Source organism: Chiloscyllium plagiosum, chromosome 30 (genome assembly GCF_004010195.1).
Source record: "Chiloscyllium plagiosum isolate BGI_BamShark_2017 chromosome 30, ASM401019v2, whole genome shotgun sequence".
Classification (NCBI taxonomy): Eukaryota; Metazoa; Chordata; class Chondrichthyes; order Orectolobiformes; family Hemiscylliidae; genus Chiloscyllium; species Chiloscyllium plagiosum.
Window position 1 is genome coordinate 39,037,598 of NC_057739.1, and position 24,994 is coordinate 39,062,591.

Sequence of the window (24,994 nt, forward strand, 5' to 3'; positions counted from 1 at the left end):
AGAAACTCTGAGAGAAACAGGTTCAAGTCTGGAGTGACTTCTTTGGAGATTTCTTCTGAAGGAGCTGGTTCTAGACCTGAATGATTGACCTTGTTTCTCACTGCACTGGCCCTGCCAGATCTGCTGAGTTTTTCCAGCATTTTCTGTGTTTGTTTCAGATTTCCAGCATCTCATTTCAGATTTCTCATTTTCTTGTATCCTTGCTTAGAGGATGGTAGCAAACCTCCAGTGATAGTGTTGATGCTTCACGTGTGACATTAGGCAGGATGCTGCCAATCTTTCCAACAGTGAGGTATTCCAGCTGAATCAGAACTGACTCTTGTTCAGGATTCCCCACCGTTTCTATCAGGATTGATTTTATTTCTGATTGCCATGTTATCGGGATGTAATCATGGTTTATTTCTCCCACTCTACTACTTTAGGGATACTCAACCTGATTGAATTCTGCCACTAGCTGCACATTGGTTATATCGAATAAAAAAAATGAAAATGCTGCAGATATTGGAAATCAGAAACAAAACAGTATCTGTGAAGAGAAATCAGTTAATGTTTCAGGTCCAGCAACCTTTTCTCGGAACTGATGGTTTTTATACAGAAGGTAGAGTCCAGAGAGAGAGAGAAACACAAAGGAATGGATAACAACCAGGCTAGGAGAGTGAATAGCTGTTATTGAAGACTATCAGTAGCTAACCATGGGTTGTGTGTAATATTAGACCATGTGGTGACAAGGCCTAGTGTGTATTTGGGGTCGGGACATAGGAGAACCTAAAGTTGTTGAACTTGATATTGAGTCCAGAGGCTGTAGAGTGCCCAAGTGGAAAATGAGGCATTGTTTATGTCGATTTTTAAAAAAAAATTTTTGATCACCCTGCTCAGGCATGCTTTGGCACACTTTTGGAGCAGGTGGGACTTGAACCTGGACTCAAGATTAGAGTGGTGCTGGAGGCAGCATCTGAGGAGCAGGAATATCAACATTTCAGGCAAAAACCCTTCATCAGGAACCTGGACTGTCTGGCCTAGATGTAGGGACACGATCACTGCACCACAAGAGTCCTCTGAACATGAGCCAGCTGTCTCAGACCATTCAGCCACACCACCTTGTGGTGTACTGGACTATATAAGCAATGACTAATTTGTTGTTTGAATGAGACAATGGGAACCAATAACAATTTGGAAAGTGTTCGTCCAGTAGCTTATAGAGCTTGGTGAACTGAATGGGCTGCTCCTATTCCAGTGAAAGTATTCTTTTTTTTCTATCAGTATGAAAGTAGGTAACACTGGTGCAGCTAGGCTTTCTTGAGAGTGTGGTTAGAATGTGTGGTTTGGATAGAGTGGAGAATGCTTGATGTTTTATTGAATGACCCCCTTCCTAATTTGGGATTGTTTGATGCAGGTTATTGGAAGAGTAGAAGCTTGCTCTGTTCGTTAGCATTGACAGTTCCTCACCTTCAGAACCACAAGGAAAATATTGTATTTTGTATCCATTTTGCAAACAGTTGAATAATCTCTAACTTTTTTTTCATAACTAATATCTTATAGAGGTGGTGCTGAACTGCTCTTCAATGGAGTGAAGGAGCAACATGTCACATTGCCCACTCAGTCAACACCATGTGAGTATTGGAAATTTTTTTTGGTTTTGTGATTTGTGAAAGAGAATTTAAAGTAAGAGAATCCTGGCAGCTTGCCACAAAGTATGGGAATAGAGAATTGCGCCTGTTATGTGTTTATTGGAGGGAAAGAGGCAGCTATTGTGAACCAGATGTAAGTAAATGATCAGCTGGTCTATCAAGTCTCACACATGCTCGTGATAAGTGTCCCTGGTGTTGTGTGATTTTTAACTTGGTAAGATTCTTGCTAGTGTGGATGAGCAGAGAGATCTCGATGTTCATGTGCATAGACCCGTCAAAGTCACCACACAGGTTGAAAGGTTTGTTAAGAAGGCGTAAGATGTGTTAGATTTTATTGGAAGAGGGATTGAGTTTCAGAGCCATGAGGTCATTCTGCAGCTGTACAAAACTTGAGTGCAGCTGTATTTGGAGTACTGTCGATAGTTCTGGTCACCGCATTATGGGACGGATGTGGAAGCTTTGGCAAGGGTGCAGAGGAGATTTATCAGGATGTTGCCTGGTGTGGGGGGGGAGGTCGTATGAGGAAAGGCTGAGAGACTTGAGGTTGTTTTTGTTCGAGAGAAGAAGGTTGAGCTTTGGCAAGGGTGCAGAGGAGATTTATCAGGATGTTGCCTGGTGTGGGGGGGAGGTCGTATGAGGAAAGGCTGAGAGACTTGAGGTTGTTTTTGTTAGAGAGAAGAAGGTTGAGAGGTGACTTGAGACATATAAGATAATCAGAGATATCTGATAGGGTGGACAGAGAGCCTTTTGTCTCGGATGATGATGGCTAGCACAAGGGGATATAGCTTTAAATTGAGGGATGATAGATAGAAGACAGATATCAGAGGTAGGTTCTTTACTTAGTAGTAGGAGCGTGGAATGCAGTACCTGCAACAGAAGTAGTCTCGTCAACTTTACAGGCATTTAAATGCTCATTGGGTAGGCATATGGATGAAGATTGAATAGTGTAGGAGAAATAGGCTTCAGATTAGTTTCACAGGTCGGTGCAGCATTGAGGGCCGAAGGGCCTGTCCTATGCTGTAATGTTCTACATTGTACATACTGGAACCAGATATCCCTGCCCTCCTGCACCTCAGTCTCACCTGGGAAAGATTAAAAGTAAGAGAAAACAAAGTGGAAACTCACCAGCCCCCAGCAATAAAATCTAGCCCAGGAGATTGGGTGTTCCAGGTTTAAAAAAAATTATTATTTGACTTCCCTTCTCCATGATGTGGTCTCTGCCCAGATCACAAAGAGCACCCACTACACTGGCCTTAAAGTTGTTCCAGAGATTTTTTTCGAACATATTGATGGGATTTGGGTTTTGCTGACGAGGTGAGCATTTATTGTCTAGAAATTGTTCTGGTGATGAGCTGCCTTCTTGGAACACTGCAGTCCTTTGGGTTTGAGGATACCCACATTGCTGTTAAGAACAGAGTTCCAGGATTTTGATCCAGTGACACTGAATGAATGGCTGTACATTTCCATGTTAGGATGGTGAATGGCTTGGCGGGGAACTTGTAGGTGGTGGTGTTCCCATGTATCCGCTGTCATTGTCCTTCTAGGTGGGAGAGGTTGCAGGTTTGGAAGGTGCTGTTGAACAGTCCTTGCTGTGTATTTTGTACATGGTATATGTTGCTGCTGCTGAAGGGAGTGAACTGAACCTGGCAGTTTTTGCACTAATCGAATGAGCTGCATTGTCCTGAATGGGCTCAAGTTCTATGGAAAAGAACTCTCATTCACCTGTTTGTGATTGTGGATAGTTTGAAGGCATGTCCTGTAACATGGGCCATTTGTGTGCAGTGACTGAAAAGTACAAATACTGTTTTTATCACAAAAGACACTCATTGGCCTTTGGATAGCGTTTCACAATGTAAAAAACAAAATCTACTGATCTTGCAAAGTCAGGTGGCATCTCACAGTAATGAATAATATTATTGGTGTGATACTAATGGAGAATATTTGCAAGATAGAAGAAGGATCGTAATCTAGTTGAATGGCAGAGCAGGCTCAGTGGATTGAACCTGATTCTCGTGTTCCCATCTCTTGTGCTCTAATGAGCCCATTTGCCCTGTTCTTGTGAAATTTAGTTGCTGTGGCCGAAGTGCCACTGATAAGTTTATCATTGCTTCAGTATTCCCACCAGTTTCGTAATTAAACTCATTTGTCGGTCTGTGTTCTGTCTGAATTTGTAGGGCACTGTACAGCTGTTGTGTTACACTTCACTAAAAAAAAGGCAGGATTGATGATTAAGCATCAGACCTGGAAATAGTGTTTGAAGCTCATTTGTGAGAATTTCCTGTCTCATCAGGTTTTTTTTTAAACAAAAAACCTGACGAAAATCTCCTGTCCTATTTTTACAGTGTTCTAAACAAGCATTGAGTCATAGCTATATCTTCATGCTTGCCTTCATTGATCAGGGCATACAGTATAAAAGTGGTTTTTATAGACCTTTAGTGAGGCCTCATTTGGAATATTGTGTACAGCTCTGGTCACCACGCTACCAGAAGGATGTGGAGGCTTTGGAGAGAGTACAGAAACACTTTAACAGCATGTTGCCTGATTTGGAGGGTATTAGTTACAGGGAGAGATTGGACCAACTTAGTTTGTTTTCTCTTGAATGTTGAAGGATGAGGGGTGACCTAAGAGAAATTTACAAAGTTATGTGAGACACAGAGGAATCTTGACAGGTACAGGAATAGGCAGGGAATAGAGAGATATGGATGCATAAGACAAAAGGTTTTTAGTTTAGAAAGGCATTGTTTGTCAGCCTTTGAATACTGGCCTTGCCAGTGGTGCCCTATTCCTGTGAATGAGGAAACAAGGTGAGTGTAGGTCCAAAGTGGTGGAACAGGGACAGTACTGGGTGGTGCATCCACATTTTCTGTTTCTCCACTGCCACTGCTTCAGTTGTGGCTCAACGAGTGATGCTGTCAGTTCTGAACTGGAACACTGGGGAAGAACTGTCGTTTGGAAGAGACATTAAACTACCACCACCTGGCACAGTCTTTGCTTTGATGGTATCCCAGCATCTTTTACATCCTCCTGTTCTGAAGACAAGCTGAGATGTTCACCCTGGTGCCCCGGCCAGCATTTATCCCTCAGCCAACACCCATGTAGCAGAGGATCTAGTTGTTTATCTTATTGCTGTTTGTGGGAGCTTGCTGTGCACAAATTGCCTGCCTTTCTGACCCTACATTACAGCGACGACAGCTCTTCAGGTGTACTTCATCGGCTCTGAAGTGCTTCAGGGCATCCCGTGTTATAAAAGATGCTGTACAAACCCAGTCTTCTCTCTGCCTCTGCTGAACTTTTCCTACGATCCAGTTCCGTAGGTCATTGCCCATGCTCCAGCACCACGTCATAGTGACCGTATTTATTGTCTCTGTGTCAGCGGTATTTTCGTTTGCAGGGTATCACCGCTGAGCTCGATCTTGTTAAAAGTTCAGCGTTCGAGCACACACTTTCTAGTATAGACCCATGACCTAGCAGCTTTCAGGGTCACTTTTCCCAATGCTTTCTCACATATTATCAACTTTATCCACTTCAGCTTTGGAGCTAGCTGCAGTGGGATTTGAACTCCCAACCTCTGGGTCATGTGTCCACGATACAATTGTACCTAACATATGGTAAAAATTCACAGCAGTCGGTCTGTGTGCTGTGGTACCTTTCAGCGATTCAAGCTTGACTTTCAATTCACGCAAGTGATCCACCCTGCAGGGCACAAGTGTGTGAAAGTGCAGCTCTCTTCCACTCTGAATTAATCTTTGATTTTTCTTTCGCAGGTTGTGTTCAGCTTTGATCTTATTGGTGCTTTTGTGTATGTCTGCTTGTTGAGATACAAGTCTTGATCGTTGTTGTGCGTGTGCTGGGGTATGGGTTCAATGTTTGTAATCCTTTTGTGTGTTTGGAAATAAGCTTTTATATTTTAACCCTGCAAAGTTTTGTCTGTGTTGCACGATCGTGTGACCTTTCTGATGCTGTATTTGAGTGTTTGTGTCTGAGTGTGCTGCTTTGTGTCCTGATCTGGAGGTGCTTAGAAACAAGAGACTTGTATTTCTCTAATAACTTTATCGGTCCTCACTTTGTTTCTGATGCGTAGCGCTGTGAACCATTCTCTCCAGGTTGTGTCCGCCCTGCCCCAGCTCCTACATGGTTTACAAATCGTATTTCTTTACTCTCTCAACTTCTGTCTCAAACAGCATTCCCGTTAGGGTTGCTCTGAAAGGCACATCAAGTTTTGACTGCCTCTTCCGTTTCCTTTTGTGCCCCGTAACTGATCCACAGGATGTCGCGCAGGGTCAAATCAGGTGAGGTATGGGTTAGTGGCCAAAGGCATGCTAGGCAACCGAGACACGGCCGCAACAGTGCGTCCTGAGGCATGACGATTGCCCTGCCGAGGAACTCTTGATGTTGTCTTTGCAAAGGCAAACAGATGAACAAAAAAAGGTTCTCTGCTTCATCATGGCTTTCTACGATCAGGAATCTCAAATGGTTCGATTTGAAGCTGTCTGGTAAGTTGGGAGGTAAAGGCAAAATGTCTTCACTTGCCAAGTGAGGGTAAACTGTCACAGCCTCTCTTCGCAGTTGACTCAATGCTTCCCTTTCATAGTTCAGTCGTGATTATCTGATGTGGCCCAGTGTTTCAGGCCAGAGAAGGCATTCCCTCATTACAGAAGTTGTCTCTGACCGCTCCCACCTTGGCCAGAAAGCGGGTGGACAGCCTGGCATTGAGCTTTGCCACCCTGGGCTGAAGGGGAGTTGACTTCCGCTGGTGGCAACCCTGCACATGTCTGATGGTATCTGGCCATGATGCCTCACACAATGATTCAGTGGTTGGCACTGCTGCCTCACCAGGAGCCAGGTTCAATTCCAGCCTCAAGTGACTGTCTGTGTGGAGCAACATAGAAACATAGAAGATTGAAGCAGGAGGAGGCCATTCTGCCTTTCAAACCTGCTCCGCCATTCATCGTGATCGTGGCTGATCGTCCAACTCAAAAGCCTAATCCTGCTATAGTTTGCGCATTCTCCCTGTGCCTGTGTGGTTTATCCTTGGGTGCTCCAGTTTCCTCCCACAGTCCAAAGGTGGGCACGTTATGGCAGATTGGCCATGCTAAATTGCCCATCGTGTCCAGGGATGTGCAGGCTAGGTGGGTTGACCATGGGAAATGCAGGGTTAAAGGGATAGGGTAGGGGGCTCGGTCTGGATGGGATGCTCTTTGGAGGGCGTTTGTGGATTCAGTGGGCCGAATGGCCTGCTTCCACACTATGGATTCTATGATTCTATAACACTGTTACTGATAAATTCAATTCCAAATTCAGGAAAGATTTCTTTCGTGTGAAGATTTGTAGCTCGGGTGCTCGTTGTTGTGGTTCTGTTTGCCGAGCTGGGAATCTCTGGTGCAGACGTTTCGTCCCCTGTCTAGGTGACATCCTCAGTGCTTGGGAGCCTCCTGTGAAGCGCTTCTGTGATCTTTCCTCTGGCATTTGTAGTGGTTTGTCTATGCTGCTTCCGGTTGTCAGTTCCAGCTGTCCGCTGCAGTGGTCGGCATATTGGGTCCAGGTCAATGTGCTTATTGATTGAATCTGTGGATGAGTGCCAAGCCTCTAGGATGCAGAGGACAAGCAACGTGAGTTCGACTGGGACAACACTACTATTATAGGCCAAGCCAAACAGAGAGCAGCCAGGGAATTCCTAGAGAACAGAACCACAACAAGATTTCTTTCCCCAGAGAGTGTGGGGAAATATGGACATCGGTCCTACAGGGAGCGGGATTGAGGTGAATCGTCTTGATATGCCTAAGGCGGAAATTGGATCACTGAAATGGAATTGCTGTCCTCTGGGTGGGTCTGTGTGGGTTGCTGTCTGGGGGATCGATGGCCTCCCTGTGCACTGGAGAGATTCTATGATTCTGATTGCTGATCATGAAACCGGGCAAGGCACCAAATGCCAGTCAGTATCCATGGGACTGTCACCCAGCAGGGAGGGACATTGTTTAGAAGACTGCATAGAAAGTAAATGCTATGGGAAATATCTTGGCAAAGCAATCCTCAAAAACCTTTTAACAGCCAGTAACAGTTTTGTGTCAGGGGCCGGTTAGCTCAGATGTCTGGTTTGTGGTGCAGGATGATGCCAAAAGCATGGGTTCACTTTCTGCAGCAGCTGAGGCTACCATGAAGGTCTCATCTACCCAGCCTCACTCCTGTCTGAGGTGCAGTGACCCTCAGACTAAACCAGTACCAGTCATTTCTTGAATGAGAGAGCAGCCCTATGGTTCTCCAGGATCTTGGTGACCTTGCATTTACTTCAGAGTTTCGCATCTTGTGTAATAAACACTCAGTGTTGAGAGCAGCTTTAGGTTTAACATACAATATAGCATTTTAGCATTGTGCAGCAACACCAGAAACTTCACAGGAGCGTTTACACTTTGCCAGCTGAGGAGGAGTATAGGGCAAATAACTTGTGAAAGAGGTAGGGGAGTTTTTCAAGTATTAGGGGAGAGAGATAGAGATTTGAGAAGTGACATGATTCTAGGTTAGTATTTATTCATTTTTATGCTTCCTTGGTTTGATTGGAGTTCACAAAGTGACACCTTTAATCAGTTTATTTCATGTCCTTGAACTGAAAACAGCATTTTTAGGTGAACTTAATTGAATCAAGTCCATTGCTATTAGGTTGAAAGAAAGCTGGAATACTCTCCATTCCAAGGCAATTAATGATGACTCTGTATGTACATCTACACAACATAACTCAGCAGTTCACAGAGTATTTTTTTCAAAGCTTGATTAATCTGTTTTGTCATATCAGAGGTGCCATCTTTCAGTAGAGACATGAAACCCAGGTAATGCTGCCCTCTCGGGTGGAATGCATGTGATACTCAGGATAATTCCCAGAGGAACAGGGAGACCTGCCTTGTGTCTTTGTTAGTATCAGTCCCTTAAATAACGTCGCCTCACATTGATCTGGTCATTGTCTCATTGGGAGCTTGCTGTGGGTAGATTGGCTGGCGAGTTCCCCGTACAATAACCAGTGACTTCTTTTCAAAGTGAACACCTTCCAGCCGTGCTTTTGCCTTTGGGCAGGGGGCAAAACACAGAGTTGTAAAATATGGATTTAGAATGCACCATCTAGATGCACCTACTGTAGGAACATAGGAAGTAGGAGTGCGGGTAGGCCATTCAGCGCCTTTGGTCTGCTCTGCCATTCAACTAGTTGATTTGCTACCTCAATGTTATTTTCTTGCATTGTCCTATTTTCCTCTCTTTATTACATCAGTTGCCAGCTATAGTAACGTAACCTTGTGATTGCTGGTCCCACCTTGTCCTCTGGACCTCTGCCTTGCACTTTTGAGCCGAGTAACGCCAAAAAGATTAGCACAAGTAACATTTGTGTTACAAAGTGACCATCTCCACCAAGATACAGTGTAGCCATTGCCTCTTCATATTCAATGGTGTTACCATCATTGTTTCATTCTCTGCCAATATCCTAAGGGTTACCATTGACCAGAAACTGAACTAGACTCTCTATATAAACACAGTGGCTACAAGAGCAGGTCAGAGGCTAGGAATACTGCGGTGAGTAACTCACCTCCTGACTTCCCAAAGCCTGTCCACCATTGACAAGGCACAAGTCAGGAGTGTGATGGAATACTCCCCACTTCCCTGGATGGGTGCGACTCCAACAATACTCAAGAAGCCTGACACTCTCAGGATAAAGCAGCCCACTTGATCGGCACCACATTCATAAACACCCACTACTGACACTCAGTAGCAGCAGTGTGTACCAGCTGCAAGACACGCGGCAGAATATCACCAAAAATCCTTCGGCAGCACCTTCCAAACCCACTTGCATATAGAAGGACAATGTCAGCAGTTGGGAGCACCATCCATGCAAGTTCCTCTCCAAGCCAGTGGCCAACCTGACTTGGAAATATATTGCCATTGTTGCTAGCTCAAAATCCTGGAATTCCATCCCTACGGGCATTGCGGGTCTACCTAAAGCAAGTGGACTGCAGCGATTCAAGAAGGCAGCTCACCCCGTCTTCTCAAAGCCAATGAATTTTTTAACAAAACTCAATGCGGGAAGTAGGAGAGAATCGTGTTCAAAGACCGAGATGGTGGGCAGAATTGGGAACCCACTAAGCAAATTTGGCAAGGATCGCAGGATTCCCTATAGTTTGCAGCAGCTGCCAGCCTGAAATAGCTCTGCATCTCCAGCTGTTCGGTAAATTAGTTTCAAATATTGATCTACCTTGACTTCAAAGTGTACAATTTCTTTTGCAAACCACACTGGCATCTTTTGTCCCCTTCTCTCGGAGGAATTGGCTTCATATAGTCTGGGGTCTGAAACACAATTGTGACGTTCAGTTGTGATAACAGTGTTGTGGTTAACCTTTCCTGCCCCTTTTATAGAACCACCCTCTAAGGTGGTTCCTGCAAGAAAGGTTCAGAAAAGGCTGTTTCTGAATGGAGACTGATGGGTTGGGGTAGCTTTCATAGAATGATGACTCTTCTCTTGTCCATTTGCTTAGAATCATAGAGATGTACAGCACGGAAACATACCCTTCAGTCCAACTCATCCGAGCTGACTGGATATCCTAAATAAATGTAGTTCCATTGTGCAGTATGTGGTTTTCCCCATTATCTGTAAATATTTCTGACAGTTGAACTGCAATGAATGTTTATCTTTAAAATGAGAGGGCTCAGGAAGAGGCTGTTATGTCCATCGTTCCTGTGCTGGCCCTTTTGAAAGAACTGCCCTGTTAGCCCCACCACCCTGCACTTCCACCAGAACTTTGCAAATATGTCCCCTTTTGAATGTTCACCTGGTTCCACCTGCCGCAGGTCAGATGCTGGTTCCACAGGAAGGGAGTTACGTGTGCTTTGTGCCCAGCATTGGTGCTTGGCCAACTGACTGTCCGGTAAGGGCACTCCACTTGCTGAGTTTTAACCGAAGGAACTATGAATGCAAAGCCCTGAGGAAGGGTTACTGGACCTGAAATGTTAACTCTGATTTCTCTCTACCCAGACCTGCTGAGCATTTCCAGTGCCTTCTGTTTTTGTGATTGCGGTTTAACTGCATGATCACCAACCTTGCAAAGCTCGTCAGCAACATCCAGTTTTAAACACGCAGGAGTATTTTCCATTGTTACTGAAGTGTGTTGGCTGCATTAAGCTGAAGGACTGCTCTCATTGCCTTTACTGACACATCTGGGGGACTGCTCGTTGTAAATCGAAGAACATGCTGCTTTTGAGGACAGCGATGTCAGAATCATCTGCCGTTCAATCTGCCATGTTTGCACCTATCTGTGGAAGAGTAGGCCTTGCTCCTTATCCGTTTCCTGTGGCCTGGTTACAAACTGTGGGGGGCTGTCTGGGTGTGATCACAGTACTGTCAGTACCTGCATGCTGTGCAATGGCTCCCATGCATCCTGCATTGCTACAGTGACAATGCAATAAATACTACTTGGTCTTTAAAGCACTTTGAGACATCAGTCATTGTAAAAAAAATGCTACATAAATGCATCCTTCCCTCATGAGAAAATCAAAGGATTTAAAGTGTAGGCAGGGAGATTGTTAAACTGAAAATCTTAAATGGCAGAACAGCTTCAATGGGCCGATTGACCTTTCCCAGTTCCTATTTTGTAAGTCCTTTTTAAGTTTTTGTTTTCAAAACCAGACCTGTTTTGTGAAATCAACTTTCTCCTGTTCATTCTCTGCTCACAGTGACAGCAACCCCAGCTTCTCTGGGTAACCAAAATACCTCATTCCTGGCTCCGTCCTCATAAAGAAGTTTTTTTAAAATTAATCTTCAGCGCAGTTACCTTGGTGTTGTATAATCCGAGAGTGTTTACTTTGTTTAAAAGAAAATCCTGTCCCTTTTAAAATAAAGTGACCCAGTCATGTCCCAGTGAGGTGTGGGAGATGCTGTTGTGTTTAATATTCAGTTCACACGCTGCTCATTACCAGCTGGTCATTCTGTGTTAGTTTGAAGAGTCCTGTTTGCTGAACTCTGAACAAAGTTTAAACGGCCTGCACCTCTGTGCAAATCACATTTTAAAAAGGCAAGTTTCTGCCTAATTAAACAATGAACGGTGACTCTGTGCAACATCTGTGAAAATCCATCTTCTGCCTCATTCTTTACACAAGCTGGGGCTTTGTTACGCGCTATTCACTTGTAAATGTAGTTACAGATCCCGCAGCTTAGACTTTAGTGGGGGTAGGGGGTGGGCCGGTGGGGGGTGAGGGTGGTGGCTGATTTGGGCTGTTTTTATATTGGGTTAAGTGCTGTGCTGTTGGCTTTCTTGCATTCAGTTTGTGAAATGTGAGAATAAATGTCGAGTTTGCTGAGGCTGGCCATTTGTAAGGCCAGATTTCTGTCAAAGGTAGCAGCAACTTGCATTTGTACGGCACCTTTTGCACTCTCGGGAGAGTTCGAGGCACTTTAGTCACCAATTGCCTTTTGTTTTGAAGTGTAATGGGGGTGGAAGAGAATCTCAGCGGTGTTACAGTTCAGGAGGCCACTCAGTGCATTGTCTGTGCACCCATGAGCATCACATTTTTTTCCTTAACGTCCTTGCACATAATTTAAACAGGACCAGAGCTCTCTTGAATGTCTCGATTAAACCTGTTTCCACCCCATTTCCAGGCCCACACAACTCATTATGTGAAAAGATTTTTGTTTTTTCATCTCTCGTTTTGCAGTTTTCGTGAATCACTTTAAGTCTGTGCCCCCTCATTTTGATTAGAGAGAACGACTTTTCATCTACTCTGTTCATGAGCCCCCTCTGATCAGATCTCCTCTTCACCTTCTCCTCTCCAAGCACAGTCGCACTATCTACCCTCCAAACTTAAGAGTTAGCCAACTTGCAACAGTGAGATGAATGAGCAGGTGGTTCATTCTTAAAGTGTGTTCATCTAGGTGACTGTCCTTAACAAGTGTGGCTAGCTTACTCCCAGAGTGTCGAGTCCCAGGCACTGTTCACCAGTAGCAAGTTTGCAGCTCTTGTACAATTGGAAGAGCCACTTGCACAATCATGCCATGCTGCAGCTGTTCAGTTTTTGTCATCAATGACACTCAATGAGTTAACACCTGCTTTTTCTCTTGCTCCCAGAAAATTTAAGGACTTACATTTACACAGCGCCTCTTGTGATCCAGGGACCATCCCCAAGTGCTTTACAGCCAACAAAATAACTTTAATTTATCGGTAGTTACTGTTGTGATGTGGGAAACACAGATGGACTGGATCAAGTGATCTGTGATTTTTGACATCGTTGTGTGTGGATCACTGCTTTAGACTTTTTTTGAGGCAGGGCCTGCTCTGTTATCTGTGGAAGGTCTGGACACCCAACAGTGCAGAATGACCGGAGAAAATTGCAAGGAGCGAAAAGAGAAACGCCTGCTGAGAGAGTCTAACGGTGCCAGAGGCATATCCCCCGCTTTGTTCTGGTTTACTGTAGAAGCTAATACTGCCTCTGGCACGCTGATAAAAATGGTGCATGGGTCAACTAATCGGAGGCAAAATAGTCTATGTTACATATGTGTATGTAACATACACAGACCAGGGGTGATTCGGGATCTCTGAGGCTTAATTGCTAATCTTCCTTGTTTCACATAAGGCAAAACATAAATTGAAATCCAGGTTATTTTAGCTGTTTGCAGATTAAACTGAAATTAATTTTAGGTCAGTAAATTGCTTGTGAAACTTTGAGTAAAAACAAGGCTGGCTTTTCCTTATCTGAGTAGTTTCTTTGTCCGTAACCTGTCATAGAAACTTGTCCATTGGAGGTTGTATATCACACTAATGAAAAACTGTGCATGCAGCATATATAATTCTGTCCTTGCAATTGCGCTGTCACACTCCGTTTCTGTGTGCTTTTTAAAATTTTGTATAAATGTGTAAATATGCAAAAGCAATTGTCTGCAGCACACAAAGTCCACCAACCCATTGGCAGTGCTTTGACACGGGAGCCAGTGTGTCTATAACCTCTTGACCTTGACTCATCAATCGTACTTTTGAAAGAGATGACAGGGAGATGGGCTGTGACTCTCTGTCTAAAGATCCATTTAAAACGGTCTAATGCCGCATTTTATTTTATGGCCGTTGAGTCTAGCCCTAATGAAACGGAGCTTCACCTCAGCAGAAACCATGCGAATTCTAATGAAGCTTCTGAGTGGACAGTATCTGAGGGTGTAATGGCAATATATACGCCCTGAGGAAAACAGTGATTAAACAGCGATCTAATGTGTGCCATTTTTTCCTCTTCTATTTTGTTTTGCTCTGTTTTCCCCCTAACCACAGTGCCCGAGAACACATTGAACCTGCCCAGGGTAAGTAAAATCCTTGTGGGACCCTGGGTCAGTATAATTCCTTGCTTCATATTGGAAATGGAAAGAAAGTTACTGCTGCTGCTAACATTGTCTCTGCACAAGCTTAGCGTGGAGACCAAAGCATAGTGGCCATTTTTGTGAGGAGTTACTGAACGCAGGAGACAATGCTGTGGTGTTTCTCTCCAGCCCTGTCTCTCTCCATGATGTTTTGATGTATATCTTTCATCTGTGTCGCTTAGTCCCTCAATTATAGCACCTTGTGACCGGTTGCCCTTTGTCAAGAGTAGTCATTCCAGTATCGCGCTCAAATATTTTGAAGGTATTTTGCAAGGACAAACACAGGGGATTGGCAAGGAAGCTTTGGTTTTATTTAAGGCGTGTTCATAATTATCAGAACATTAAAAGTAGGGGCAGAGAAAGACTGCCACCTCCCTCACTTCTCATTTCCCTTGGCTCCCTAAACCCATTTATTTTGCGTTAAATATACTCCACAATGGAGCATTCACCACCTCCTGGGGCTGAGAATTCCAGTGATTCTCAGCCCACTGGGTGAAGAAATGTCTCCTTAACCCGATCTTAAATGATTGTCCACTTGTGCTGTGTCTTTATGTTCCAGCCTCCTCAGCCAGCTGATGCAGCCCTTTACAGGGACCTGAAGATAACAACAAAAGCTTGAATTCCACTGCTGGAGGTGGGAGCTAATGCTGGGAGCCAGCAGAAATGAGAAGGAGCAGGTGAATCAGGCACAGAGAATCCCGCAAGTGAGATCAGAATTCGCCAGACTTTACAAATCACCCCTGTTCTGAAGAAGGGCCCGAAAGGTTAACTCTGATTTCTCTCCACAGATGCTGCCAGACCTGCTGAGCTTTTCCAGCAACTTCTGTTTTTGTTCCTGATTTTACAGCATCCGCAGTTCTTTCAGTTTTTACAGATCACCCCATCCATTTAGTCAGTTCCACGTGCTCTGTTGCTTCCAAGATCTTTGCCCAAGATTAGTGCGAATGAGAAATTCCCGAAATCTGACCTTGATCATCCTTGGTGAAGATTCTTGACGTCCTTGGGACGGTACCCTAGCATAAAGAAGGCAGCACTTCCAGAAGAATCAGAATTAGCTTCATTGTCTCATGTACCCACGAGTCGTCAATACAAAGATACCTAGGTACAGATCTTAGGAATAAATGATGAGCTGAAACTTGCAGGGGGAGAAAGCAATGGTAAATTTATTATTTAGAAAAGTAGCAAAATTTAACCTTTTTGGAGGAGTAACAGATTTGGAATAAACGGAGCATTTTCTTTGGCCCGATGGAGAGATCACATGCTCAGTTTGTTTATTCTATTGTATAGTCATCAACAGTTTATTTTTCTTGTGTCTGTCAACTTGTGCCTAAAGTTGAGTTTTGATTGGCTATGTGAGCACAGAGCACTGGCTCTTCTATAGAGGTTAGGTTGAATTTTATATTTGAGAGCGGGTGAACAAGGGACAAAAGGAAGCCATTATTTCACATTTACATGGAAACAAAGGCTACTTGAGGGCTCGTGTGCCAGGCGGGCGGGCTTATGTGCATTGCCATTGTGTTCACTGGGAGAATACCATCTGGGGGCATTTGCTGTACAAGCCAGTTTATTTGCCAACATGCTCAGAGTGTGACAGTCGCCACCATGGCCAGCCCCTAGCCATGTTACATTCAGTGATCAACAATAGCTGCATTCTCTTAAAGGTACACCAACCACAGTAAACACTTTTTAAAAAGTTTTACAATGTCTGTTAAACAAGAAATTGTACCAAAATGAAGCTGGAGTCGGTCAGTGTCGTATTGCTGAGAACCTGTTGTTTCTGTCGTAGAGTCACAGATGTGCAGCACGGAAACAGACCCTTCGGTCCACCTGGCCCATGCTGACCAGATATCCTAAATAAATCTAGTCCCATTTGGCCCATATCCGTCATGTTAATGTTTTCCACTAATTGAAGGCGGAGGGTTGATATCAAGGGGACATTTTAAGGATGTGACTGATGGAGTGCCTCAAGGATTGGTACTGGGGTCGCAATTGTTTACAACATATTAATGACTTGGTTGAGCAACGTGAATGTTTGTGGATGGCACAAAAACAGGTGAGAAGGCAAGTGGTGAGGAAGACAGGAAAAGCAAACGTGCAAAAGGAAGTCAACAAGAGTGATTGGCCAAAAATCTAGCAGATGGAATATACTGTCAGAAATTGTGAGGTTATGCACTTTGGCAGGAAAGGTCGAGGAGCTGAATATTATGTAAGTGGGGAACACTGCAGAAAGGTATCAAGCTAAGGGATTTGGGGCAAAAACGACAACGCTTGCTGGAAAAGCTCAGCAGGTCTGGCCGCATCTGTGGAGAGAAATCAGAGTTAACGTTTCAGATCCAGGGATCCTTCCAAAAATCGCCAAAACTCATTTCCATGGGCACATCACATTCCACAGTGAATGCCTCAGGCTCCAGTTCACCCCACGTGGATTCCAACTCAAGTTTCATCCATGTTAACTCTGCTTTCTCCCCACAGATGCTGCCAGACCTCCTGAGTTTTTCCAGCAATTTCTGTTTTGTTTTTTTATTTCTGATTTCCAGCATCGCCATTCTTTCGTTTCTTTTTTCTTGAGTCATTGAGTCATACGCAGCAGGAATAGACCCTTCGGTCAAACCGATCCATGCCACCCATAATCTCAATCTAAACTAGTCCCACCTGCCTGCACTTGGCCTATATCTCTCCAAACATTTCTTATTGCGTACTTATCCCAATGTCTTTTAAACATTGTATCTGTAGCTGCACCCACCATTTCCTTTAGAAGTTCATTCCACATGTGAACCCCTCTCTGTGTAAAGAAAACAAAAATTGTACCTCCTATCGTTTTTAAATCTACCTTGTCTCTCGTTAAAAATATGCCCCATAGTCTTGAATTCCTCACCTTGGGGAAAAGACCTTTGCCATTCACCTTATCGATACCCCTCATGATTTTATAAGCCTCTATAAGATCACCCCTCAACTTCCTACACTCCAGTGAGCAGAAAAAAACAGTCCCGGCCTACCCAGCTGCTCCTTGTAACTCAAACCCTCCATTCCCAGCAATCATCCTGGTAAATCTTTTGTTAAACCCTCTCCAGTTTATTAATATTCTTCGTATAGCAGGGCGACCAGAACTGGACTCAGTCCTCCACAAATGGCCTCAGTCACGTCCTGTACAACCTCAACGTGACGTCCCAACTCTTTGACTCAGGTCTGAACAATGAAGGCAAATGTGCTAAATGCCGCCTTAACCACCCTGTCTACCTGTGACATAAAGTATAGGGACTATTGTGCACCAATCACAAAGTGCTGGTATCCAAGTTCAGCACGTAAAAGGAAAGGCAGTTGGATTATATAAATAGGAAGGACTTATTAAAATTATATTAGAGGGTCTTGTGTTGCAATGGTAGTGTCCCTATCTGTGGACCAGTCGGTCTGGATTCAAGTCCAACCTGCCTCATGGCTGTGTCATCACATGTCTGTATTGGTGGTACGTGTATGGAATGAGCTGCCAGAGGAAGTGATGAAGGCTGGTTCCATTGCAACATTTAAGAGGCATTTGGATGGGTATATGAATAGGAAGGGTTTGGAGGGATATGGACCAGGTGCTGGCAGGTGGGACGAGATTGGGTTGGGATTTCTGGTTGGCATGAACGGATTGCACCGAAGGGTCTGTTTCCATGTTGTACATCTCTATGGCTCTATGATTTAAAACAACTAAAACCACAAGGCACTGGGCAGAGCACAGCTGGAATACAATGAACTGTTTTGGGCCCTTTATCTAAGGGAAAATATTTTGGCATTAGAGGCAATCCAGAGAAGGCTCACTTTTTGAGGAGAGGTTGGGTCTATACTCATAATTTAGATGCATGAGAGGGGAGATACAGAAACACAGATTCTTAAAGTCAAGATGGACGGGAAGTGGTTGTTTCCCTTGTGGGGAAATCTAGGATCAGAGAGTATGATATTCTGTATTTAAGATGGAAGTGAGGAGGAATTTCCTCTGAGGGTAGTGAGTCTGTGTAATTCTTTACCACGGAGGGCTGTCAAAGCTGGGTCATTAAATGTATTCAACGCTGAAATAGAGGGATTTTTAATCAAGAAGGGAATCAAAGGTTATGGGGAAAAGGCAGGAAAGTAGAGTGAAGATCAGCTGTGATCTCATTAAATGGCAGAGCAAACTTGATGGGCTGAATGGCCTACTTCTGTTTCTACATGGTATGGTGTACTTTATTTCTCTTGTAACCCCCTCCACCCGCCCAACTCCTTCATGAAGAATGTATTCCCCTCAAGATTGTGAAAGATTTCCCCATTTAAAACTCTCATTGGAAAATGATTACTATTGTGTGATGTTGCATTTTGGTAAGATTAATCGGGGAGGACTTACAAAGTTAACAGTACGGTACTGGGGAGTGGTATTGAACAAAGAGACCTAGGCGTTCAGGTTCATTGTTCCTTGAAAGTGGACTCACAGATAGATAGCATAGTGAAGAAGGCGTTTGACACACTTGCCTCCACTGGTCAGCATCAAGTAGAGGAGTTGGAATGCCATGTTACGTTGTACAAGACATTGGTAAGGCCACATTTGGAGAACTGGTCACCCTGCTATAGGAAGAATGTTACTATACTGGAAATGGTGTAGAAAAGATCTATGAGCATGTTACCAAGACTGGAGGGTTTGAGTTAAATGTAGGCACATGGGCCCAACAAGTCCACACTGACCCTCTGAAGAGCAACCCACCCAGACCCATCCCCCTACACCTAACACTACGGGCAATTTAGCATGGCCAAATCACCGAACCTGCACATCTTTAGACTGTGGGAGGAAACCGGAGCACACCGACACGGGGAGAATGTGCAAACTCCACACAGACAGTTGCCCGAGGCGGCAGTTATTAGGCAATTCTGATAAGCTGGGACTTTTTCCCCTGGAGCTTAGGAGGCTGAGGGGTAAGCTCAGGTTTACTGAGGTTTATAAAATCATGAGGGGCTTGGATAAGGTGACAAGCCAATGTCTTTTCCTTGGGGTGGGGGAGGCCAAACTTCGAGGGCATAGGTTCAAGGTGAGAGGGGAAAGATTTAAAAGGGACCTGAGGGGCAACTTTTTCATGCAGAGGGTTATGCGTGTATGGAATGAGCTGCCAGAGGAAGTGGTGGAGGTGAGTGTGATAATATCATTTGGACATCTCCATGGATGGGGAAGAATTCGAGGGATATGGGTTAAATGCAGGCACATGGGACTAGTTCAGTTTAGGAAACCAGATCAGCAAGGGCATGTTGAGCCGAAGGGTCTATTTCAGTGCTGTATGATTCAGTGTTGTATGTGGTTTGTTTTCCTGGCTTTTCTACCACTTTGTTTTTCCCTCTTTTATAAATGATATAATTGGTGTGCCTCTTCTCAAAGTCCTACACCTCTCTCATGCGGGATGTTTTTCCTCGGATCTATTAGAGGTGCTAAATGCCCACCAATCTTAATTCCATCCTCTCTTCACCTCCCACCCCAAACACAGATTTAGAAGGAAGGACTCGATTGTTTTACTGTTTCTCCCATACCCCTCTTTCCAGCTACCAGTGAGAACACTAAGATTAAAGATGCATAGGTGAGGAGCATGAGTAAATACCCATACCTCTGAGCCAGGAGCCTAGTGGGGCTGTGGTAGTGCCCCTAACTCTGAGCCAGAAGGGCTGGGTTCAAGTCCCACCTACTGCAAATGTGTGTCATTACAATTTTGGGAATGTTGATGAGAAATGATGCAAACATCACAGCACCAGGGTCCCAGGTCCAATTCCAGCCTCGGGTGACTGTCTGTGTGGGTTTCCTCCGGGTGCTCAGGTTTCCTCCCCCAGTCCAAAGATGTGCAGGTCAGGTGAATTGGCCATGCTAAATTACCCATAATGTTAGGTGCATGGGTCAGGGTGGGTTACTCTTCGGAGGGTCGGTGTGGACTGGTTGGGCCGAAGGACCTGTTTCCACACTGTAGGGAATCTAATCTAATCTAATCTAATCGTAAGAAGTTCCAGAATTAAAGTAAATTACCCTTTAATCTGCTTTCAGGGCTCTTGTGATGTAGTGGTAGTGTCCCTAACTCTGAGCCAGGGGACCACGGTTCACTTCCCACCTGCTGTAGAAGTGTGCCCTAATGTTGATCAGAACAAAGTCGGTGTATATCTGAGCCAGAAAAGGGCTCTTACGGCGCAATCATAGTGTCCCTATCTCTGAGCTGGGAGCTGCGTTTGATCCCACTTGCTCCAAACATCTCCAAACAGGTTGATTAGAAAATGTTAAGCACATTTATTAATGAAGAGAAATTACTGGTGAGTGCAGCAGATGCCGGATGTGCTAACTGGCTTCGTTTATAGAGTCATACAGCACGAAAACAGACTCTTCGGTCCAACCAGTCCATGCCAACCGTAATCCCAAACTAAACTAGTCCCAGCTGCCTGCTCCTGGCCCATATCCTTCCAAACCTTTCCTATTCATGTACTTATCCAAATGCCTTTTAAACATTGTAATTGTGCCTGTATCCACCATTTCTGTCCAAGTGTTTGGTTTTGTTCTATTCATTTTCAGCCTGTTCAAAAGGCTACAAAGGAAGGCTGCTGGAACACTGGGTGGTAGTAGATAGGAGGCAGACATCTGTAACGCTGCATTCTGTAAATAAACGACCCATAAATAAAATAACCTGCATCTCGGTAATGCTGCACCATCTTGGTTTGGGATTCATTTAACATCGTGTTGCATGTAGTTGGGCCAGTTAGAATTTGCATAGAAACATGACCAGTTCTGGTTGGAGCAGGAATAGACCATTTGAGCCTGAACTGCTTTCTGCCCATACCCTTTGATCCCTTCAGCCCCAGGAAGTGTACAGAGACGATATTACTAAGCTGGAGAGGATTCAGAAGAGCTCTGCCAGGATGTTGTTGGGAATGCAGGGTTTGAGTTATAGGAGAGGCTGGGACTTATTTCACTGAATTGTGGGAGGTTAAGAGGTGACCTCGTAGAGGTGTATAAAATCATAAGTATAGGTAAGATGTCTTTTACCTAGGGTGAGAGGTTTCAAGACTGGGGGAATATATTTAAGGTGAGAGGAGAAAGATTTTAAAAAGAAATGAGGACATACTATTTTGTACTGGTTTTGTAATTTTGTAAAATACTTAAGATCTTTTTTTAAATATAAATATTTATCAAAAAATTTTTAAGACAACATGAGGACAATTTGTTTATATGGAGAGGTTCATGTGTGGAATGAACTTCCAGAGGAAGAGGTGGATGCGATACAGTTACAAACTTTAAAAGGCATTGAGATAAGTACATGAATAAGAAATGTTTGGAGGGATGTGGGCCAGGAGCAGGCAGCTGGGACTAGTTTAGTTTGGGATTATGGTCGGTGTGGGCTAGTTGGACCGAAGGGTCTGTTTCCATGCTGTATGACTAACTTTATCCATTTTTTGAACTGGAGATGAGGGTGCTTGTATATTAATGGACTAATTACCACCTACTCAAATCAACAGGGTGAAACATTATTCAAAGGGTGAGGAACTTCTAGCCTTGGATATTGTTCATTCCAATTGACTGGGACAGGATATTTATATTGATCAAAGGCAAGTAGTGCAGAGAATTTAACACGATTGAACTATTCAGATCTGTGACTAAGAAGTAGTTTTAGTACATAGTCAGGCCATTCGGCCCACCTTATCAGAGTAACCCTTTTAGTGGTGCACTTGCCTTTTAATGATTCCTATTTTGTGAATTCCATCTCTTGGCCGATGCCTGCCTTTGTTTGTGGTCCTAACTTCATTCACATTGTGCCTTGGGACTGACGCAGTTGGCAAACTGACAGCTATTGAAATACATTTCAATGTTACTTTTGTTGTGACAAGGGTGCCCACTGTTTTCTGTTCAACTGGTACCAAGGGGCTGGGTTGAACATGCACTGCTGAGCGATTGCCACTTCCCGACCTGCCGGTTGACCTGTGGATTGTTGGAGTTTTCTCCTTGCTCCAGTGAAAGTACTGGCAGTTCTAGAAGTGGCTGTGAGCATGCAACAACAACTTACATTGACGTCATCCTCTTCACGTAACTATTATCCCAGGAAGCTTCAGAGAAGCGATGATCCAAATAATATTTAACACCCAGTCCCATGAACAGATCTTCAACCAGATGAGCGAGGAATTAGTCAGGGAGTAGATTGTAAAGGACTGAGACCTGAAAAAGTTTTGGTAAGGGGTGGTGGGTGAAAGTAAGAATTCTTGAGCTGTGGCTGTTGAACTGGGTGGTGCGTCACAGTTGAGCATGATATTGCCGATGGCTGATGAATGCACATATTAAAGGACATCACGATTCCAAAGAAGAAAGCTCCCCAGTTGACCATCTCCGAGATCTCCGGGGAGTGCCTCGTTTGGTTTGTCACGTTCATTCTCAGGATGTGTACATCACTGGCAAGGCCAACATTTACCCCAATGTCCCGAATTGCCTTCGTGAAGGTGGGGGTGAGCAGCCATCCTGAGTTGCTGCAGTTCAGATGATGAAGGTACTGTAAAGTAGGGAGCTCTGGAATTTCGATCAGAAGCAGGAGGCTGCAAGAACACAGCAAGCCAGGCAGCATTAGGAGGTGAGAAGTGTGGTGGTGCTGTCTCGACGGGCAGAATGGCCTAGTCCTGCACCTATTGTCTATTCTCCACCCCCCGATGCTGCCTGGCTTGCTGTGTTCTTCCAGTCTGTCTGCTTTTGGATTCCAGCATTTGCAGTTGTTCTGTCTCTGGGATTTCAATCAAGCAATCACAAAGGAGCAATTGCATATTTCCAAGTCAGGATACTATGTGCTTTGGAGGTGTGTGTATTCCCACCCACCTGCCTCCCAGCTACAATGCACATGCTCATTGAACCTTGAACCTCCCTGCTGTGTGGCCAGCCATGAACAGTAAGAGTCAAAATCAGTGATTACATTCTGGAGCAGAGTTATCGGGTAGAACCTGCAAATCTCCATAGCCGGTGGCAGCTGGTTACTGGTCTACCATGACACACCTGTATGATCAGTGTGACATTGTATTGGAGGAAACTGGCACTATGGAGTTGCAACTTAAGAAGACGAGAATTTTAAAAACAAACAATAAAGGGACAAGGACTCATTTGCCAAACGTTTTTAAGAAGATGGTGCCCATTTTAACTTCACCTTTTTATTAACCAAGTACTTGTTCTGGAGTGAGAAATGAGAATATAATTATTGAAGTTTTGCTTCCCTGTCTTTTATCCTCCTCGATATGTTTTGTATATCTTCACATGGTGCAGGTTCTGACAGGTTTTACAGTGAGCATCCCCATCCTTCAGAACAATAACGCTAAACCCCCCGTCCTGGCAACAAATGGGCTGCTTCTCCATAGCAACCAGGCCACAAAAGGTGATGCGGGACTGGAATGCACTGGGGTCGGGAGTCTGAAGCCATAGGACAGCCCAGATGACCCAAGCCTTTAGGGAGAGTCTCTGATAAATGGCTCATCTTCTCTTTGTTTTTGTGGCAGAGAAAGAACCCAGCAAGACCACTGTCGGTCTGAGGGAGCAGAAGGTGGAATGGTTGGAAGTTCAGGGAGGTAGTTTCGGATGCTGGGTGGGTGACTTCTGTTGTCTTTGTGTTTGCAGTTTGAATCTGGATGGAACTGGTGTGAACCCCCCCCCCCCCCCCCCCCCGCCACACACCAACGGAAGGCCCTGGCAACAACGGAGAGCTGTGTTAATACATTGCTCAGTGCTTGGACTTTGCTTTACACTGACAGACTGAAGTCACTGTTTTTGAAACTAAATAAAAGAACTTGTTGAAAGTATTTCTTTAACCTTGGTCAACTCTTTGAGTCCCGTAGTGATGGCCAGTTAAAACAGGGTGACTCGATATGGGCGAAAGTTTCAGCGTTGCAGACATCTTGACAGCAGTTTTTGTTTTTCAAAGGGCAAGCAAGTTAAAAGGTACAAGATTTCAGATGCCTGTCAGTGCAGTGTATCCAATCAGACTGCAACCAAGGTAACATCCAAAGCACCAGTCCTCCTTGTTCTGCTCCCTCAAGCCAAGCAGAGATGTTTACAACTAAAGTCCAGTCTTTACACACCTTCACAGCTTTTATTTGCATAGATGCACGTTGAAAGTATACACCTCCAAACCCAACGACCGCAGCTGTGGTCTGCTTCTAAAAGTATAGATATACAGTAATGAATCCATAACAGTAAAAGCTCTCTGAATATATGCCATTCATGTCTCTGAGCTGCTCTCACTGAAACTGAACTGAAAGGTGCAGAATACTTCAGCAAAGTGACGTTCTAAAAGAAGCTCACTTTTAGTTTTTCATTTTTATTCCTACTATTTAAGGTCGTAGGCTCTGGTCAGGGTATTGTCCTTCTTGCACACACTGTCATACTCTCACTGTACACTGTTCTTTATCTCTGAGAGTAAATGTGAGACCAGGCCCAGAGCTATCACTCCCTGCTGAGCTAGGATGTTGAGGTCACTGCTTGAACCCCAGCTGCCACCAGTGACAACTTGAACTTGGGTTGTGTGGCTGAATTCGCTGGGTCTGTCAAGGACATGCTTGGTATCTAAGCTGCCGTATGGTAGTCCTCCATCAAGTGCTTATTCCTCAGCGTAAATCCTCCCATAGCATGTTAGGAGTGGATACTCCCTGAAAGTGAGATCACTGGACTATACCCTATAGCAGTTGGAAATGTTGAATTACCCACTGATCACATTCTGGAAAGGTTTGACTTGAGATCTTCCAAAATTCTGAGACCTGTGTCTTAACTTTCACCAAGTCTTGTTCATCTATTAACACTGAGCTCACTGACCTCCATTAGCTCTTGGTTAAACAATGCCTCAATTTCAAAATTCACACCTTTTTCCCTTTCTTTCTCTGCAATTCTATCCAATCCAGCAAGCCTCCGAGGTCTCTATCTGCAACATTAAAAATCCTGCGCTCTCCTGCTCTCTCTGTCTCTCGCCCTCCCCCTCTCCCTCTCTCTCTCTCGAGCCGTCCCCCTCCCCCT

At 44.4% G+C, this 24,994-nt stretch overlaps 1 protein-coding gene across 1 annotated transcript in view; it reads left to right on the plus strand.

The window, feature by feature from the left end:
* Nucleotides 1-1,525: 1,525 nt before the first annotated feature.
* urm1 (ubiquitin related modifier 1) overlaps nt 1,526-24,994 on the plus strand; it is a gene marked incomplete at its 5' end in the record, with an annotated part of 46,260 nt that continues 22,791 nt past the window's right edge. Inside the window, one exon of the mRNA XM_043719707.1 lies at nt 1,526-1,610. Coding sequence (XP_043575642.1) covers nt 1,526-1,610 — 85 coding nt within the window. The remainder of the gene's footprint in view (nt 1,611-24,994) is intronic.